The sequence below is a fragment of the Rhinoraja longicauda genome, chromosome 39, assembly GCF_053455715.1.
Source record: "Rhinoraja longicauda isolate Sanriku21f chromosome 39, sRhiLon1.1, whole genome shotgun sequence".
NCBI lineage: Eukaryota > Metazoa > Chordata > Chondrichthyes > Rajiformes > Arhynchobatidae > Rhinoraja > Rhinoraja longicauda.
Window position 1 is genome coordinate 7,387,050 of NC_135991.1, and position 20,662 is coordinate 7,407,711.

Below are 20,662 nucleotides of genomic sequence, written 5' to 3' on the forward strand. Positions count from 1 at the left end.
CGAGGATGTTGCCAGGACTCAAGGGGCCTAAGCTACAGGAAGAGGTTGGGTCAGGCGAGGACTGTATGCCTTGGAGCGCAGGAGGACGAGGGATGATCCTATAGAGGTTTATAAGATCATGAGGGAAATAGATCAGGTAAATGCACACAGTCTTTGACTCAGATTAGGGGAATCAAGAACCAGAGGGCACAGGTTTACGGTGGGAGGGGAAATATACCTTCCCAGTACCATCTCTCCCACAGAGTGGCACTCCCTCAGCATTGATCCTCTGAGCTAGAATAGACAATAGACAATAGGTGCAGGAGTAGGCCATTCAGCCCTTCGAGCCAGCACCGCCATTCAATGCGATCATGGCTGATCACTCTCAATCAGTACCCCGTTCCTGCCTTCTCCCCATACCCCCTCACTCCGCTATCCTTAAGAGCTCTATCCAGCTCTCTCTTGAAAGCATCCAACGAACTGGCCTCCACTGCCCTCTGAGGCAGAGAATTCCACACCCTTCTCCACTCTCTGACTGAAAAAGTTCTTCCTCATCTCCGTTCTAAATGGCCTACCCCTTATTCTTAAACTGTGGCCCCTTGTTCTGGACTCCCCCAACATTGGGAACATGTTTTAGAGAGAGCTGCCTTTAGGTGGGTAAACAAGGGAGCGCTGTTAGGACAGACATAATTAAACAGGTGAAAGAAAAATATTTTAAGGTAGTTATTTTGACTGATTTTTATAGAATGGTTGCGATACAACAGCATTGCAGTCACGTAACTGTACCTCGGCCAGTCAAAGGGCTCAGTCAACCCAAATAAACCGATTTCTCTAGACCATCTTCAACCTGCGTGTACTCCAGGTGGGAAGGGTAGTATTCGCTGCGGTACTGAGAGTGGTGACGGATGTACGCGAGGTAATCCGGAACCCCTGGGCAAATGACGTTGTCAGCGAGAAGGACTGTTCCTTTTCGGAGCAGGTCACAGTCCTACAGTGGGGGGAGAGAATGGAAGGACATAAAAGGCAGATTTAACCAATGGCAGTGATTTGCTCTTCTCATTTTCTTCAGTGCCGCCCCCTTCAACAGTGTGACATTTCCTGGCAGACTTTCCCTGACTAACGTAAGGGGTAAGTTCTGTAAACCCTTACGCGGCACGGTAGCGCAGCGGTAGAGTTGCTGCTTTACAGCGAATGCAGCGCCGGAGACTCAGGTTCGATCCTGACTATGGGTGCTGCACTGTAAGGAGTTTGTACGTTCTCCCCGTGACCTGCGTGGGTTTCCTCCGAGATCTTCGGTTTCCTCCCACACTCCAAAGACGTACAGGTGTGTAGGTTAATTGGCTGGGTAAATGTAAAAATTGTCCCTAGTGGGTGTAGGATAGTGTTAGTGTACGGGGATCGCTGGGCGGCACGGACTTGGTGGGCCGAAAAGGCCTGTTTCCGGCTGTATGTATATGATATGATATGATATGATATGGACGGCCCCATGGCACAGCGTTAAGAGTTGCTGCCTTACAGCACCAGAGAGCTGACTATGAGTACTATCTATACCAGGGGTGGCCAAACTTGCTTAATGTATGAGCCACATACGATAAAGTTCAGATGTTTGAGAGCCGCAAGACATGAACAAAAGAGCCGCAAGACATGAACTTAAATATTTTTACTAACCATGAACATTAAACTTACGTTTTATTCCAATGGGGTCTCAATTCATACCCAGTAAATAATTATAAAGCTTGAAACTTTTTCTTATTTACCTTTTATATTAACTGTGATGAAAAAAGGAGCTCAGCCAACATATTTCCACCAGCCGCATATTAAAGGTCAAAGAGCCGCATGTTGCTCGCGAGCAGCGGTTTGGCCACCCCTGATCTATACAGAGTTTGTACGTTGTCCCTGTGACCACGTGGGTTTTCTCCAGGTGCTCCAGTTTACGCCCACACTCCAAAGACGTGCAGGTTTGTAGGTTAACTGGCTGCTGTAAATTGTCCCTAGTGTGTAGGATTACTGTGGATGGGGTGAGCAGCTTTAAATACCTAGGAGTCCACATCACAGAGGATCTGACATGGACAACACACATTGCCGCACTGGTGGGTAAGGCAAGGCAGCACCTTTACCACCTCAGACAGCTGAGGAAATTTAGAGTCTCTCTGAGGATCCTTCAGTGCTTCTACTCTGGGGCTGTAGAAAGCATCTTGTCCGGGAACATCACAAACTGGTTTGGGAGCAGCTCTGCCCAGGACAGGAAGGCTCTGCGGAGAGTAGTGCGTTCGGCTGAACGCACTGTGGGAACTACACTCGCCCCCCTGCAGGACCTATACATCAGGAGGTGCAGATCCAGAGCCAGCAACATTATGGGGGACCCCTACCACCCCAGCAACGGACTGTTCCAGCCGCTACGGTCAGGCAAACACCTCCGCTGTCACTCTGTGAAAACAGAGAGGATGAGACGGAGTTTCTTCCCACAGGCCATCAGGACTGTTAACTCTCATATCACCAGGGACTCATTTAATTTACTGTATTCATTTATTTTTTGTGTTAACTTTTTTTTTTTTCTATTCTGTTTTGTAGTTTAGCCCAATTCGCAGGCGTTGCCATTTTCATTTCGCTGCACATCTTGTATATGTATGTGACAAATAAACTTGACTTGGCTTGGATAGTGCTAGTGTACAGGGTGATCGCTGGGCAGCGCAGACTCGACGGTCTAATGGGCTTGTTTCCGCCCTGTCTCTCTCTAATGCCAGATTTTATGCGTCGGAATCACCATTAAAACTAGGTAGAAACCAAGAACTACAGATGCTGGTTAATACAAACCCCACAAAGTGCTGGAGTAACAGCGAGTCAGGTAGCATCTCTGGAGAACATGGACATGTGACATTTTGGATCAGGATTCTTGTTCAGTGACTCCAGCACCTTGCTTCGTTTCATCTTCACACTAGACGCTGATCTGCACCAGCGCACCCACAGCACTGGCTCTCCCTGCATAATGCCCGTCTTGTAGCGCGGCACTCCGGAGGAGGCTATTGTACCGAGTGGTCCCGTGCAAACTGCTTCTCTCGCCACTTCCGCGGGGGCTGGAAGAGTCTGTGTTCCACGTGTACATGGAGTGTGTGTGTGTGTCTGTGTTCCAGTGTACATGGAGTGTGTGAGTCTGTGTACCACGTGTACATGGAGTGTGTGTCTGTACCACGTGTACATGGAGTGTGTGTGTCTGTGTTCCAGTGTACATGGAGTGTGTGAGTCTGTGTACCACGTGTACATGGAGTGTGTGTGAGTGTGTTCCAGTGTACATGGAGTGTGTGAGTCTCTGTACCACGTGTACATGGAGTGTGTGTGTCTGTGTTCCAGTGTACATGGAGTGTGTGAGTCTGTGTACCACGTGTACATGGAGTGTGTGTGTGTCTGTGTTCCAGTGTACATGGAGTGTGTGAGTCTGTGTTCCAGTGTACATGGAGTGTGTGAGTCTGTGTTCCACGTGTACATGGAGTGTGTGTGAGTCTGTGTTCCAGTGTACATGGAGTGTGTGAGTCTGTGTACCACGTGTACATGGAGTGTGTGTGAGTCTGTGTTCCAGTGTACATGGAGTGTGTGAGTCTGTGTACCACGTGTACATGGAGTGTGTGTGAGTCTGTGTTCCAGTGTACATGGAGTGTGTGAGTCTGTGTACCACGTGTACATGGAGTGTGTGTGAGTGCGTGTTCCACGTGTAGATGGAGTGTGTGATCCACGTGTACATGGAGTGTGTGTGGTTGCATCCCCTGCTCCAATATCTAAAGGGGCTGCTCCTTGCCTTCTGGCTGCACTTCACACCCACCATCCCCATCTCTGGACACCCTGTGCGTAGGGGGGCTGAAGATGTCCTGGTTGGGTCGGGTTGCTCCTGGGCCTGCCCAAGCTGGCCATCCGTGAGTCACGGCGCCAAGCGGAAGAGGGCTCTGCCCATGCCGGCTGCCTGCCTGCCCGCTTTCCGGGATTATGTCCGCGCCGGGTGGTACTTGAGAGGGACCGCGTGCTGTCCACGGGTGCCCTGGGGGATTTGCGGGACCGTTGAGCACCACATGGGGTGGACGTCATCCTCAACGGGGATTGTAATAGGAGTTTATTTTGTATATTTGTTTGACATGTGTTATGGTTGGTGGGTTTTGTTTCTTTTATATTGTACTATAAATATTATTTTTAAAAATTGGTTAAATTGTTTTTGGTTGAAAAGCAGAGACTACACTTGGGAAGTCTTTGTGTAGGAAGGAACTGCAGATGCTGGTTTAAACCAAAGATAGACACAAAAAGCTGGAGTAACTCAGCGGGGCTGGCAGCATCTCTGGAGAAAAGGAATCGGTGACGTTTCGGGTCGAGGCCATTCTTCACCTGGGTCTGAAGAAGGGTCTCTACCCGAAACGTCACCCATTCCTACTCTCCAGGGATGCTGTCTGACCCGTTGAGTTACTCCAGCTCTTTGTGTCTAACCTGGGAAGTCTTTCACTGGCGAGGAGGTGTGTTGGACTGTGCTGAACTGGAGACGGGTGCAGGGGAAATGAAAGCTCTGTTTCCGCTGTAGCCTTTGGATGGCACCAAGGTGTGGAAGGCGTTGCGAGGTGATTTACAGGGGCATTGGTATGCTTGCCTTTATAAATCAGAGCATCGAATATAGAAGTTGGGATGTAATGTTAAAATTGTACAGGGCATTGGTGAGGCCGAATCTGGAGTATGGTGTGCAGTTCTGGTCGCCAAATTATAGGAAGGATGTCGACAAAATGGAGAGGGTACAGAGGAGATTTACTAGAATGTTGCCTGGGTTTCAGCACTTAAGCTACAGAGAGAGGTTGAACAGATTGGGTCTTTATTCTTTGGAGCGTAGAAGGTTGAGGGGGGACTTGATAGAGGTTTTTAAAATTTTGAGAGGGACGGACAGAGTTGACGTGGGTAGGCTTTTCCCTTTGAGAGTGGGGAAGATTCCAACAAGGGGACATAGCTTCAGAATTGAGGGACAAAAGTTTAGGGGTAACATGAGGGGTAACTTCTTTACTCAGAGGGTGGTGGCTGTATGGAATGGGCTTCCGGTGGAAGTGGTGGAGGCAGGCTCGATTTTATTAGTTAAGAGTAAATTGGATAGGTATATGGATGAGAGGGGATTGGAGGGTTATGGTCAGAGCAGGTAGATGAGACTAGGTCAGGGAGAATGGTCGGCGTGGACTGGTAGGGCCGAACGGGCCTGTTTCCGTGCTGTAGTTGTTATATGGTTATATGGTTATAATTAAAGAATAACTAAAAAACTAAGCCACAACCGGAGATGGTTGCAGGTTTAGAAATCAATCAAAGCAAACAACAGCAGCCTTAAATAAAAACAGAAAATGGTGGAAATACTTAGGCGATGTTTGTGGGAGGAGAAATTGATTCAGGATCTTTATCCTACAACATTAAATTGTTTCTCTAGCAGTATTTCCACATTTTCTGTTTGTTTTAATGGCAGGTTAATTGGCTTGTCAAGGACACATTGTGTCACTAGGTGCCAGAAGGGAGTAGACATTGAGAGGGAGAATATGACTGAATGGGGAGCAGACTCAATGGGCCGAATGGCCTAACTGTGCTCCTATCTCTTATGAACTTCAGACATTACTTTAGACTTTAGAGATACAGCGTGGAAACAGGCCCTTCGGCCCACCGAGTCTGCACCAACCAGTGAACACCCCGTACACTAGCTCTATCCTTCACACTCGGGACAATTTACACTTTTACCCAAGTCAATTAACCTTCAAACCTGCACCTCTTGGGAGTGTGGGAGGGAACCAGAGCACCCGGAGAAAACCCACAAGGTCACAGGGAGAACATATAGACAGCACCCATAGTCACGGTCAAACCTGGGTCTCTGGCACTGTACGGTAGCAACTCTATCACTGTGCCGCCTAGCGGTTCTGCACGTTCTGTGCTAACCGGGGTGAAGGACTGCGTTTATCATATCATATCATATACATACAGCCAGAAACAGGCCTTTTCGGCCCTCCAAGTCCGTGCCGCCCAGCGATCCCCGCACATTAACACTATCCTACACCCACTAGGGACAATTTTTACATTTACCCAGCCAATTAACCTACATACCTGTACGTCTTTGGAGTGTGGGAGGAAACCGAAGATCTCGGAGTAAACCCACGCAGGTCACGGGGAGAACGTACAAACTCCTTACAGTGCAGCACCCGTAGTCAGGATCGAACCTGAGTCTCCGGCGCTGCATTCGCTGTAAAGCAGCAACTCTACCGCTGCGCTACCGTGCCACCCTTGTATGGTGATTGTCTTGCTGATCTGTAAAAGAAACTATTGAGATGGTGCCAGTTACCTCCAGGAGCTTGGTATCCCGGGTGTAGCTCTCCTTCCAGTGGTCCAGAAAGACAAAATCCAGCTTCTCCACTGCAAACTTCTCCCGGAGTTCAGGAATCAGGTCCCAAGATGAACCCACCAAGAGCTGCACCTGCAACACAGTCAAGCCAAGTTACTCAGACTAGCCCAGCTCAGACCAGTCCGCCTAAACCTACCTGATCTCCCAGTTGCTCAACACTAACTCCCCTTCCCATTCCCACACTGACCTTTCTGTCCTGGGCCTCCTCCACTGTCAGAGTGCGGTCCAGCGCAAATTGGAGGAACAGCACCTCAGATTTCGCTTGGGCAGCTTACATCCCAGCGGTATGAACATTGACGTCTCCAACTTCAAGGAATCCTTGCTTTCCCTCTCTCTCCATCCCTCCCCCCCTTCCTAATTCTCCGACCAGCCTGACTGTCCCCCCGATTACATTTTTATCTGTTTGCTTTATTATCACCTTCTCCTAACAATGATTTATTCTACATTTTCCTTGAACCTCATCTCATTTGATGTCTTGTTTTCACACCTTACATTTCCTTATCTCTGTGTCTCCCTCTCCCGACTCAGTCTGATGTGTCTTGACCCGAAACGTCACCCATTCCTTCTCTCCAGAGATGTTGCCTGTCTCCCTGAGTTACTCCAGCACTCGGTGAAACGTCACCCATTCCTTCTCTCCAGAGATGTTGTCTGTCCCCCTGAGTTACTCCAGTAATCGGTGAAACGTCACCCATTCCTTCTCTCCAGAGATGCTATAGACAATAGGTGCAGGAGGAGGCCATTCGGCCCTTCGAGCCAGCACCGCCATTCAATGTGATCATGGCTGATCATTCTCAATCAGTACCCCGTTCCTGCCTTCTCCCCATATCCCCTGAGTTATTCCAGCATTTTGTTTCTATCTTCAGCCCGAGGAGCGATAGATGTGTACTGGAAATAGTTTACATTTACATCCCAATCAAACCCCATTCAATCGACTCTCCCGTCCCAACTACATCAAGAAGGGTCTCAGCCCAAAATCGCCTATCGGTATTCTCCAGAGATGCTGCCTGACTCGCTGAATTACTCCAGCACTCTGTGAAACGTCACCTATCCATGTTCTCCACAGATGCTGCCTGACCCGCTGAGTTACTCCAGCACTCTGTGAAACGTCACCTATCCATGTTCTCCACAGATGCTGCCTGACCCGCTGAGTTACTCCAGCACTTTGACGATTTTGTAAACCAGCACCTGCAGTTTCTTGGTATCCCTCCTCAATTTCACTGAGCGGCGATTCTCTGAGCATCGTCCATTGGGAAGGGTATAGAGAACTTTTTCTGATCTATCAGATTAGTCCGAGATCCAGCCCTGGCAAAGCAGAGATTTTGCGTGGCAGCTGCCTAATCCTGGGGGGTGGAAGTTGATCCCTGGGCCCTCATTCCTCCAAACTAATCTACATTTAAATTAAACTAGTGTCCGGGTTGTGATCCCATGCGATCTAACCTTCCAGAGGACTTTGTGCCATCTGACCGCGTTGTTGAAGGGGCCTGTGGCCTTTGTTCTCACCTTGTCTCCCACACCAGCGTGGGCAATAATCTGCTTTGCTGCTTTGGCCGTGTCAGGGTTGAACTCCATGGTATAGACACGTGCCCCGGGCTGCAGGAGCCTGGCGATTCTAATGGTGGAGTAGCCGCAGTAGGTGCCCAGTTCCAACACAGTCCTTGGGTTTGCCTCCAATACAACCCGATCCAGAATTAGACCTGGAAAGAAGTCACAGAGTCGTAGAGTGTGGAAACAGGCCCTTCGGCCCAAATAGCCCACGCCGACCAACATGCCCCATTTACATTTGGTCCATATCCATGTAAACCTATCCTATCCATGTACCTGTCTAAATGTTTCTTAAATGTTGTGATAGTTCCTGCCTCAACTACTTCCTCCGGCAGCTCGTTCCATACACCCACCAGCCTTTGTGTAAAAAAGTTGTCCCTCAGGTTCTTATTAAATCTTCCCCCCCTCTACCCATCACCTTAACCCTATGTCCTCTGGTTATTGATTCCCTTACTCTGGCTAAAAGACTGTGCATTTACCCGATCTATTCCTCTCATGATTTTGTACACCTTTATAAGATCACCCTTCATGTTCCTGCACTCCAAAGAATAAAGTCCAATCCTGCTCAACTCCCTCTAGCTCAGGCCCTCGAGTCCTGGCGACCGTGTTGCAAATCTTTTCTGCGCCCTTTCCAGTGTAACAGGGTCTTTCCTATAACAGGGTGACCAAAACTGATCACAATACTCTACGTGTGGCCTCACCAATGTCTTCCACAAGGAAGTATGATGAAATAATGAGACTTGCCTTTCACTGAATGGGCTGCTAGCAATGGTCACTGCTATAGACACAAGACACATCAGGTCTACTCTGCTATTCAATCATGGCTGATCTATCTCTCTCCCTCCTAACCCCATTCTCCTGCCTTCTCCCCATAACCCCTGACACCCAGACTAATCAACAATCTATCTATCTCTGCCTTAAATATATCCACTGACTTGGCCTCCACAGCCGTCTGTGGCAAACAATTCCAGATTCACCACCCTCTGACTAAAGAAATATCTTAGCTTGTCCACCTCAATAAGATTGTCCACCTCAATAAGCTTGTCCACCTCAATAAGCTCTTAGCCTCCTATGCTTCAAAGCAAAAAGTCCCATACGATCTAACTTCCCCACTGTCAGAACAGATGACTGAAATCCTCCAGATGACTCCCGGCAGCTGAACAACCTTCCTTTCTTCCAATTCCAGCTCAACCTTCAGCACACTGTCATGGGGCGTTTTGGCAGTACCTCTCGCTTCCTTCCAGGTCCTCCTTAAGATCTATGTGTGACCAACCAGGCACTAGGTTAATTCCCGGAATGGCGGGACTGTCGTATGTTGAAAGGCTGGAGCGATTGGGCTTGTATACACTGGAATTTAGAAGGATGAGGGGGGATCTTATCGAAACATATAAGATAATTAGGGGATTGGACACATTAGAGGCAGGAAACATGTTCCCAATGTTGGGGGAGTCCAGAACCAGGGGCCACAGTTTAAGAATAAGGGGTAGGCCATTTAGAACGGAGATGAGGAAGAACTTTTTCAGTCAGAGAGTGGTGAAGGTGTGGAATTCTCTGCCTCAGAAGGCAGTGGAGGCCAGTTCGTTGGATGCTTTCAAGAGAGAGCTGGATAGAGCTCTTAAGGATAGCGGAGTGAGGGGGTATGGGGAGAAGGCAGGAACGGGGTACTGATTGAGAGTGATCAGCCATGATCGCATTGAATGGCGGTGCTGGCTCGAAGGGCTGAATGGCCTACTCCTGCACCTATTGTCTATTGTCTATTGTCTATTGTCTAAGTGGTGCATCTGGTAGAGTTGCCGCCAAAGACTCGGGTTTGATCCTGACCCCGGGTGCTGTCTGTGCGTGTAGAGTTTGCATTCTCTCTGTGATCGCGTGGTCACTCCAGTTTCCTTCCACGTCTGAAAGACGCGTGGGTTTGTTGGTTAATTTCCCCAAGTGGGCAGGGAGTGGATGGGAAAGTCGGATGACCATCGAACTAGTGTGAAGGTGGTAATAGAGGAACCATTGAACCAGGGGAAGTGGCAGTGCCTACCCTTCTCGTCGCCCACGTTCATGGCCCACTCAGTGCTCTTGCAGAACTTGTCGATGGTATCCACCGTGCTCTGCGGGTCTCCGGCCACGGCGTTCTCCAGCACGTACTTCAGCATCCTCTCCGGCTGCGTGCTGCCCGTCAGCCAGTCCCGCAGGTAGGCACAGATGCGGTCGTGCCACAGCAGCACCAGCGTGCCGTTGTGCTGGCTCAACAAGGGAACCATCACGTAGAGAACCAGGCAGCCCAAGATGACAGAAGCCACCGCGTATAGCAGGTACATCTCTGCAAGCCAATGGTTAAACAGATGCACAGTTAACAGGCTGGAAATTCACCAGTGGAAATTGCAAATCTGATGCCAACAAAGTACATTGACACATTCCGCTGCTCTAGATGCCAACTTCTTTACATCGGTGAAACCAAACACAGGCTCGGCGATCATTTCGCTCAACACCTTCGCTCAATCCACCTTAACCAACCTGATCTCCCGGTGGCTGAGCACCAACTCCCCCTCCCACTCCCAGTCTGACCTTTCTGTCATGGGCCTCCACCAGTGCTGTAGTGAGGCCCACCGGAAATTGGAGGAACAGCACCTCATATTTCGCTTGGGCAGCTTGCAGCCCAGCGGTATGAACATTGACTTCTCCAACTTTAGATAGTTCCCCTGTCCCTCTCTTTCCCCCCCTCTCCCCCTTCCTAGTTCTCCCTCTATCTTCCTGTCTCCACCTATATCCTTCCTTTGTCCCGCCCCCCCTGACATCAGTCTGACGAAGGGTCTCGACCCGAAACGTCACCCATTCCTTCTTTCCTGAGATGCTGCCTGACCTGCTGAGTTACTCCAGCATTTTTTGAAATAAATTGACATAGCTAACTCAGTTAACAAGTAGGGCAGATGTCAGCAGAGCCTGCGTAATACTGAGACAAATATGCGAGGAATGCTGTCTGGATTAGAAGGTATTAGCTGCAGGGAGAGGTTGGACTTCGGTTAGGCTGTATTTGTTGTGGAAATCTGGACGGCCCGTTACAGGAATGATGTGGAGGCTTTGGAGAGTGTGTAGAGGAGGTTTACCAGAATAATGCCTGGATTAGAGGGTTTCAGCTACAGGGAGAGCGTGGATAGACCTGGAGATAGACACAAAAAGATGGAGTAACTCAACGGGGCAGGCAGCATCTCTGGAGAGAAGGAAAAAACCTCACCCATTCCTTCTCTCCAGAGATGCTGCCTGTCCCGTTGAGTTACACCAGCTATTTGTGTCTCTCTTCAGTTTAAACCAGCATCTGCAATTCCTCCCTACACATGGATAGACTTGGGTTATTTTCTATGTAACGTCGGAGGTTGAGGGGAGACCTGATCGGCATATAAAATGATGTAAGGCAGAGATATAGACAGTTAGAACCTTTGCCCAGGATGGAAATGTCAAAGACTAGAGGACAGAGGGTTAAGGTGAGAGGAGCAAGGTTTAAAGGAGATGCCTTAAAGGCCCACAATGTCTGGCCGAACATAGAACATAGAAACATAGAAAATAGGTGCAGGAGTAGGCCATTCGGCCCTTCGAGCCTGTACGCACCGCCATTCAATATGATCATGGCTGATCACCCAGCTCAGTAACCTGTACCTGCCTTCTCTCCATACCCCCTGATCCCTTTAGCAAAAAGGGCCAAATCTAACTCCCTCTTAAATATAGCCAATGAACTGGCCTCAACTACCTTCTGTGGCAGAGAATTCCACAGACTCACCACTCTCTGTATGAAGAAATGTTTTCTCATCTCGGTCCTAAAAGACTTCCCCCTTATCCTTAAGCTGTGACCCCTGGTTCTGGACTCCCCCAACATCGGGAACAATCTTCCCGCATCTAGCCTCTCCAACCCCTTAAGAATTTTATATGCTTCTATAAGATCCCCCCTCAGTCTTCTAAATTCCAGCGAGTACAAGCCTAGTCTATCCAGTCTTTCTTCATATGAAAGTCCTGCCATCCCAGGGATCAATCTAGTGAACCTTCTCTGTACTCCCTCTAAGGCTAGAATGTCTTTCCTCAGATTAGGAGACCAAAACTGCACACAATACTCCAGGTGCGGTCTCACCAAGGCCCTGTACAACTGCAGTAGAACCTCCCTGCTCCTATACTCAAATCCCCTCGCTATGAATGCCAACATACCATTCGCTTTCTTCACTGCCTGCTGCACCTGCACGCTTGCTTTCAATGACTGGTACACCATGACACCCAGGTCACGTTGCAACTCCCCTTCTCCTAATCGTTCACCATTCAGGTAATACTCTGCTTTCCTGTTCTTGCCGCCAAAGTGGATAACCTCACATTTATCCACATTATATTGCATCTGCCATGCATTTGCCCACTCGCCTAATCTATCCAAGTCGCTCTGCAGCCTCCTAGCATCCTCCTCGCAGCTAACACTGCCACCCAGCTTCGTGTCATCGTGGAACATAATAATAAATTGTATTTGTCATATGTAGGTTGGCACAGGGTCAACGGTACAATGAAATGTATTTGACAAGACAACGGGTCACCTCAGCAGTAATATTCCAAGGATAAATAAGATTAAACATTTGACATTAGTAAGGTAAAAAGACAATATTAAAAATAGGTAAAAAGACAATATTAAAAATAATCAACATATATGATTTGAACTGTGTTTATGAGTTCAGAAGCCTGATGGCCTGATGGTAGAAACTGTCCTTAAGTCTGGTGGTACGCGCAGCCATACTCCTGTATCGTCTGCCTGACGGTAACAAGGAGAACAGCCGGCGTGCTGTGGTCCTTGATGATGCTGCGTGCCTTCCGCAGGCACCGCCGGTAGAGAATGTCCTGAATGGCCGGGAGACAGTTGCCAGTGATGTGCTGTCCTTCTTCACCACTCTCTGTAGTGATTTGTGGCTGTGGGCAGAACATGATGCCAAAACCAACGTTTGGATGCCTGCACATAATCCATATCCCTCCATATCCATGTGCCTACCCGAAAGTCTTAGATACCACCAACGTATCTGCTTCCACCACCATGGCCAGCGGTGTATTCCAGGCACCCACCACCATCTGTGCAAAATTTAAATCTTGCCCCGTACATCTCTTTTAAACTTTGCCCTCTCTCACCTGAAAGCTATGCCCTCTGGTGTTTGATTTACCATCCTGGGAAAAAGGATCTGACTGTCTAGCCTTATTTATGCCTCTCATCATTTTATATATTTCTCTCAGGTCTCCCGGCAACATCCGGCACACCAGAGATAACAATCCAAGTCTGTTCAACCTCTCCCTGTAGCTGAAACCCCCTAGTCAAGGCATGACTGCCCGCTTTCTTCAGGCAGAAGATACAGAAGCTTGAAACCATACCTTCAGACTCAGGACCACAGCTTCAGAGATACAGAGGATTTCAGTATAGGAGTTGCAGTTGTACAGGGCCCTGGTGAGACCAGTTGTACAGAGCCCTGGTGAGACATCTGGAGTATTGTGTACAGGTTTGGTCTCCTAATTTGAGACGTCCTTGCTATTGAGGCAGTGCAGCGTAGGTTCACCAGGTTAATCCCCGGGATGGCGGGACTGTCATATGAGGAAAGATTGAAAAGACTGAGCTTGTATTCACTGGAGTTTAGAAGGATGAGAGGGGATCTTATAGAGACGTGTAAAATTATAAAAGGACTGGACAAGCTAGATGCAGGAAAAATGTTCCCCATATTGGGGGAGTCCAGAACCAGGGGTCACACAGTCTTCGAATAAAGGAGAGGCCATTTAAAACTGAGGTGAGAAGGAACTTTTTCACCCAGAGAGTTGTGAATGTGTGGAATTCACTGCCACAAAGGGCAGTGGAGGCCAAATCACTGGATGGATTTAAGAGAGAGTTAGATAGAACTCTAGGGGCTAGTGGAATCAAGGGATATGGGGAGAAGGTAGGCACGGGGTGCTAGATTGTGGAGGAACAGCCATGATCACAATGAATGGAGGTGCTGGCTCAAAGGGCCGAATGGCCTCCTCCTGCACCTATTTTCGATGTTTCTACATTTCTAGATACAGAGCAGAAACAGGCCATTTGGCCCACCAAGTCTGTGCCGACCATCAATCACCCCACACACTCACAGCATCCCACACACTAGGGGCAATTTTACAATATCATCGAAGCCAATTAACCGACAAAGCTGCATATCTTTGGAAAGTGAGATTTATTTCCCAAAATGCTGGAGTAACTCAGCAGGTCAGGCAGCATCTCAGGAGAGAAGGAATGGGTGACGTTTCGGGTCGAGACCCTTCTTCCAACCCACCTCATGGTGGACATTGGACGTTTTCTCTGCAGCTGTTACACTAAAAATGCTGAGAAACTTTATGCTGCAAGTCTGGTATTTTTCTCTTCGCGTGACAATAATAATACCGTGGGCGGCACGGTAGCGCAGCGGTAGAGTTGCTGCTTTACAGCGAATGCAGCGCCGGAGACTCAGGTTCGATCCTGACTACGGGTGCTGCACTGTAAGGAGTTTGTACGTTCTCCCCGTGACCTGCGTGGGTTTTCTCCGAGATCTTCGGTTTCCTCCCACACTCCAAAGACGTACAGGTATGTAGGTTAATTGGCTGGGTAAATGTAAAAATTGTCCCTAGTGGGTGTAGGATAGTGTTAATGTACGGGGATCACTGGGCGGCACGGACTTGGAGGGCCGAAAAGGCCTGTTTCCGGCTGTATATATATGATATGATATGATAATAAACCTAAACCTGTAACGCTCTCTCTTCTGGCCAGGGTAGGAATTTTATTAGGTGGCTGAGTGAACATCCAGTCAGGCGTGACAGAGATCTCTTTCATCAGAGTTCTGCACCAGGGAACGGGCAGGTTACGGTAATTACTGTCATGTGTACCAAGGTCCAGTGAAAAGCCTTTGTTTGTGTGCTGTCCAATTCACATAACACTAGACATGAATAAAATCAAGCCAAACACAAGAATGACAGATAGAGCAAAGAGAAACATACCAGAGTGCAGGATATAGTTTCTTAGCATACACACAATGACGTGAAGAAATGAGACCAAGTGCAGGCTCGGCAATCGTTTCACTGAACACCTCCACTCAGTCCGCCTAAACATACCTCTTCTCTCGGTTGCGAAACACTTTAACTCCCCCTCCCATTCCCACACTGACCTTTCTGTCCTGGGCCTCCTCCACTGTCACAGTGAGGCCCAGCACAAATTGGAGGAACCACAGCTCATATTTCACTGAAGAAGGGTCTCGACCCGAAACGTCACCCATTCCTTCTCTCCCGAGATGCTGCCTGACCTGCTGAGTTACTCCAGCATTTTGTGAATAAATCATATTTCACTTGTTCAGCTTACACCCCAGTGTAAATATTGACCTCTAACTTCAAGTAACCCTTGCTTTCCCTCTCTCTCCATCCCTCCCCCTTCCCAGTTCTCCCACCAGTCTGACTGCCCCTAATTAAATTTTAACACTGTTTGCGTCATTCGCAACTTCTCCCAGCTAACGCTGATCTATTCTACATTTTCCTTGAATTTCATCTATTTTGTAGATAATAGACAATAGGTGCAGGAGTAGGCCATTCAGCCCTTCGAGCCAGCACCGCCATTCAATGCGATCATGGCTGATCACTCTCAATCAGTACCCCGTTCCTGCCTTCTCCCCATACCCCCTCACTCCGCTATCCTTAAGAGCTCTATCCAGCTCTCTCTTGAAAGCATCCAACGAACTGGCCTCCACTGCCTTCTGAGGCAGAGAATTCCACACCTTCACCACTCCCTGACTGAAAAAGTTCTTCCTCATCTCTGTTCTAAATGGCCTACCCCTTATTCTTAAACTGTGGCCCCTTGTTCTGGACTCCCCCAACATTGGGAACATGTTTCCTGCCTCTAATGTGTCCAATCCCCTAATTATCTTATATGTTTCAATAAGATCCCCCCTCATCCTTCTAAATTCCAGTGTACACAAGCCTAATTGCTCCAGCCTTTCAACATACGACAGTCCCGCCATTCCGGGAATTAACCTAGTGAACCTACGCTGCACGCCCTCAATAGCAAGAATATCCTTCCTCAAATTTGGAGACCAAAACTGCACACAGTACTCCAGGTGCGGTCTCACCAGGGCCCGGTACAACTGTAGAAGGACCTCTTTGCTCCTATACTCAACTCCTCTTGTTATGAAGGCCAACATTCCATTGGCTTTCTTAACTGCCTGCTGTACCTGCATGCTTCCTTTCAGTGACTGATGCACTAGGACACCCAGATCTCGTTGAACATCCCCTCTTCTTAACTTGTCTTGTTTTGTACCTTCCCCTTCCTTATCTCTGTGTCTCCCTCTCCCGACTCTCAGTCTGAAGAAGGGTCTCGACCCAAAACGTCACCCATTCCTTCTCTCCAGAGATGCTACCTGTCCCACTGAGTTACTCCAGCTTTTTGTGTCTATCTTCGCATCTACTTGGTTCTCCCACTTGCAGGCTGAGGGATTTTGTCGTTTTCTACCCTATTGCATCAGAACGGTGACCAATCAAAAGTATTTCACTGGCTGCAAAACGATTTGAATATGCTGGGTGGGGTATTCTTTCTTCAAATGAACACAGATGAAGAAGAGGAAACAACAAATTTCAGAAGCAGCTTTCTCTATCTTACTTGCTACCCAAACTAGAATGGCTGTATCTAGAAAACTTTGCATGAATTAACAATGAAATTAAAAGCTTATTACTTTTTCCCGGCTTACTTCCAAACGAGTTCCGCTTCCCTCCTGATCTTCAATGGCACTGTAATTCTAACTCTCTCAGCAGCCGGCGCAGAATAAACAGGGACTTTTCAAAAGCTGCGAGGCTTGAAGTTGATGAGCTGTAGCTGGAATAATCTCGGGATTTTGTGCAACACGGTCCCAGGTCCCTCATCTGGTGAACGACAGCTGATGTGGCAAAGGGGAGGGGGAAGTGGGTCATCTGCAATCCGAAACAAAATACGTGTTTGTGCAGCGCTTTGCAAAAGACCCATGACGTGCCAAAACAGTTCACAAGAGGATTATTCTGTGGGTGAAGCGATACCAGGGCTACAGTACAAGCTGGCCAGTAGTGGCACTTACTTCACAAAGGACAGGGGGGGGGGATTCAAACAATCGACCAACCTTCTTGTTTCTGATCAGCAAACCAGAATTGCTGGTGCCCGGTGTATCTGAGAACGTGTGCATCAAAGAGTTTCACACACAAACGATCTCAGAACAGCAATTCAGACACGGGAAGGGGCTGACCTCCTAATCCACAGATAGAACAGAATACAGAATAGCTTTATTGTCATTCGTTTTACCGAACAAAATTAATTTGCCAGCAGTCACAGAGCAAAAAAACAAAGAACACAAGACATACAACCACAACACAAACATCCATCACAGTGACTCCAAACACCCCCTCACTGTGATGGAAGGCAAAAAAACTTCCTCTCTCTTCCCCCATGCCCCTCCCACGGACAGGCAGCTCGACCCCTACCGAGGCGGCCGAGCCGCACCGGGCGATGGAAGGCCTCGCGGCCGAACCGCACCGGGCGCTGTTAAGTCCCGTGGCCGAGCCTCGCCCCGAGGAAGAGACCTAAAAAAAGAAAGATTTCCCCCACCCCACCCCACCCCCCACACATACACAGCCAAAAACAAACCACCCCAACACCAACACACAAACAAGCGAGCCACAGCCAACCCGGGTCTCTGGTGCTATAAGATAGCAATTCTACCGCTGCACCGTCTGAATGCTGCTTGACCCACCGAGTTACTCCAGCATTGTGCGTCTATCTTTGGTATAAACGGCACCAGGAATTCCTTTTTATCACCCCCAATCCTGGTGTCATGAGAACAGTTTCTGCCCCTCTGCACCTTGGACTTGGAAGAACAAACAAATCGGCTGCAATTGAGAAACCTTTGATATTTTGATCGACGTGTGGCGGCGCCTAACGGCTGCGGCTCGCTGGCAGTCTGTTCGTCTTTTTTCCTTTTTTTTTCCTCGCTGGACTTAACAGTGCCCGGTGCGGCTCGGCCGCAGGGCCTTCCATCGCCCGGCGCGGCTCGGCCGCTGGACTTAACAGTGCCCGGTGCGGCTCGGCCGCGGGACCTAACATCGCCCGGCGCGGCTCGGCCGCGGGACTTTACATCGCTGGTGCGGCTCGGCCGCGGGACCTAACATCGCACGGTACGGCCGCGGGGCCTTCCATCGCCCAGCTCGGCCACGGGACGTTTCAGCACCTGGTGCGGCTCGGCCGCGGGCCTTCAATCGCTCGGCTCGGCCGTGGGACGTTTCAGCGCCCGGTGCGGCTCGGCCGCGGGGACTCCCATCCCCTTGCGGGGACTGTGCGGGCCGGTCGGGGACGAGCTGTCTGTCCGTGGGCGTGGGGAAGAGAGTGGAAGTTTTGTTGCCTCCATCACAGTGAAGGGGTGTTTGGAGTCACTGTGATGGACGTTTGTGTTGGGGTCATGTGTCTTGTGTTCTTTTTTGTATGCGACTGCTATGTAATTTCGTTCGGTACCTTGGTACCGAATGACAAATAAAGCTCTGTATTCTGTATTCTGTATTCTCTACATCATGGCAAAAGGTCAAAGATTGCAGCTTCCGATTATTTATACCGGTAACGATGCTTATATCAGTAACCGACGGTCAATAATTAACACCCATATTGTGCTCGACACTGAAATTCCTGGGTTCTGTAACCCCACTCTGATGTGGTCCGATATTATCATTTGTACGTCCACATACTTTACACTTAGCGAGCTCACACATTGTCCCTTTCTCCCCCGGGACCTTGTTACTAGCTGATGATTATCCAGCTCTCTCACTATTACCCGACTTCCCCCAGCACACATGTGAAACTCATTGTATTTCCACTGATAATCTTCTCTGTCCACACTGAGACACTGTCAATCAATAAACTTGGTCTTAATATGACTTGCATCAGTGAGGATATTAAATCAGTTGTCACGAGAGAGGAGCTGCCTTCCTGCATTGCCACGGAGGCCATATTAATATTTCAAGATTTGTTTTGATTTAATGAAACACAGGAAAGAGGTCCTGAATAATGAAAGGATGCACGGTGATGATTTTCCCACCTCGCCACAGATAACACCTCAATGATGAATAGATTCATGGACAGCTTCTGTTTAGAAACATCTAACATGAATATTAATGGCTCTGCCGGAGAAGGCAATTTCTTTTAACCGTCTGTAAATGTCACAGGAATTGTTTGGCACTGTTCTTGCTCTGGGGAAGGCGATTGTGAATTTACTGGACTCATTGAATTGACTTGATTTATCCTTTGTGTTGTGTGTTATTGAGCAGACACCATGGGAATAGAGGCACGACACGGGACCTGGTACAAAGGGGCGGCTACTCACCTTCTAAACCTATTGGACAGGAAACCATTTAGCTCTCAACTCTATTGCACATGAAGAGGAAAATCCTACCCAGTCCGAGTCGCACAGCATGGGAACAGGGCACAAATTGGAGCTTGCAAAGCCAAGGTTGATGGATCCTTGTTGGATGATAGAAGTGTGGAACGAAAGCTATTTGAATGACTCAACAGGGGTCATGTTGTCGACCTCCCCGTGGTGAGCCCTGTCAACTGACCTCAGTCAGGCGAACGACAACAAACAGAGACAGCAAAAGCAGAAGCAGCTTCATAACTTCTGCTGCCTCAAATGCAAGAAGAAGCTCAACAGGCTTGAGGGACTGAATCATAGTGATACAGCATGGAAACAGGCCCTTCAGCCCAACTTGTCCACACCGGCCAACATGTCCCATTGACACTAGTCCCACCAGCCTGCATTCACCCCATTTCCCTCTAAACCTGTCCTACCCATGTACAGCGTAGGTTTACTAGGTTAATTCCCAGAATGGCGGGACTGTCGTATGTTGAAAGACTGGAGCGACTAGGCTTGTATACCTGCCCAAAATCTCTCTTAACATTGTGATAGCACCTGTCTCAACTACCTCCTCTGGCAGCTGGTTCCATCCACCCACCACCCTCTCCCCCACCCTCACCACCTTGCAGTCCCTCCTTCCACCTCGCCCTCTCCACTTCCCCCCCCTCACCCGCATTCACCTCCTCAACACGTCCCCTCCTTCCCTCACCACCTCCCCCTCCCTCCTTCCCTCACCACCTCCCCCTCCCTCACCACCCCCACCCGCTCCCTCACCACCTCCCCTCTCCCTCATCACCTCCCCCTCGGCATCACCTACCCCTCTCCCTCACCACCTCCCCCTCTCCCTCTCCCTCCCTCACCACCTCCCCTCTCCCTCCCTCACCTCCTCCCTCTCCCTAAACGCCTCCCCCTCTCCCTCCTCTCTCCTTCACCACCTCCCCTCTCCCTCACCACCTCCCCCTCATCACCTCCCCTCTCCCTCCATCACCACCTCCCCCTCTCCCTCCCTCAACACCTACCCCTCTCCCTCACCACCTCCCCTCTCCCTCACCACCACCACCTCTCCCTCCAACACCTACCCCCCTCCCTCACCACCGCCCCTCTCCCTCACCACCTCCCCCTCTCACCACCTCCCCCTCAACACCTCACCCTCTCCACCTCCCCTCTCCCTCACCACCACCACCCCCTCTCCCTCAACTCTCCACCCCCCCTCGTTTAGCTGACGACCAGCCAGCCCTGTTGGTGAAAAGTGCGGAGCTTTAAAGCTCCAAAACCTCGATGCTAATAAGTTTACTCACGAACATTCCTCCTCTCGACGTCAAACGTCTCCTCATTTCTGTCCATCTGTGGCCATCGA

At 49.3% G+C, this 20,662-nt stretch overlaps 1 protein-coding gene across 4 annotated transcripts; it reads right to left on the reverse strand.

Annotated features, from left to right (window-relative positions):
• Positions 1 to 433: 433 nt before the first annotated feature.
• On the reverse strand, positions 434 to 17,759 carry LOC144611144 (catechol O-methyltransferase B-like). Of its 4 annotated transcripts, none has more exons than XM_078430208.1 (6): positions 17,662 to 17,738; positions 16,633 to 16,852; positions 9,939 to 10,220; positions 7,868 to 8,061; positions 6,308 to 6,439; positions 434 to 967 (listed from the first exon to the last, which is right to left on the reverse strand). In XM_078430208.1, the coding sequence occupies exons 3-6, from the start codon at positions 10,216 to 10,218 to the stop codon at positions 788 to 790; spliced, it is 786 nt and encodes a 261-aa protein (XP_078286334.1). In that variant the 5' UTR covers positions 10,219 to 10,220; positions 16,633 to 16,852; positions 17,662 to 17,738; the 3' UTR covers positions 434 to 787. The 4 variants fall into 4 exon arrangements, with proteins under 4 accessions (XP_078286334.1, XP_078286336.1, XP_078286333.1 ...); XM_078430207.1 differs by having other exon boundaries at positions 435 to 967; positions 16,618 to 16,852; XM_078430210.1 differs by lacking the exons at positions 16,633 to 16,852; positions 17,662 to 17,738 and adding an exon at positions 15,067 to 15,085.
• Between the last annotated feature and the right edge of the window lie 2,903 nt (positions 17,760 to 20,662).

Bases quoted from the DNA above. Each gene is read 5' to 3' on its own strand.
- LOC144611144 (XM_078430208.1), bottom strand. From the start codon at position 10,218: ATGTACCTGCTATACGCGGTGGCTTCTGTCATCTTGGGCTGCCTGGTT. The intron at 8,062-9,938 runs GTAGGCACTGCC...ACTTCTTTCCAG, and splicing joins GAACGTGGGCGACGAGAAGG to GTCTAATTCTGGATCGGGTT. The intron at 968-6,307 runs GTAACTGGCACC...CCCCCACTGTAG, and splicing joins GGGATACCAAGCTCCTGGAG to GACTGTGACCTGCTCCGAAA.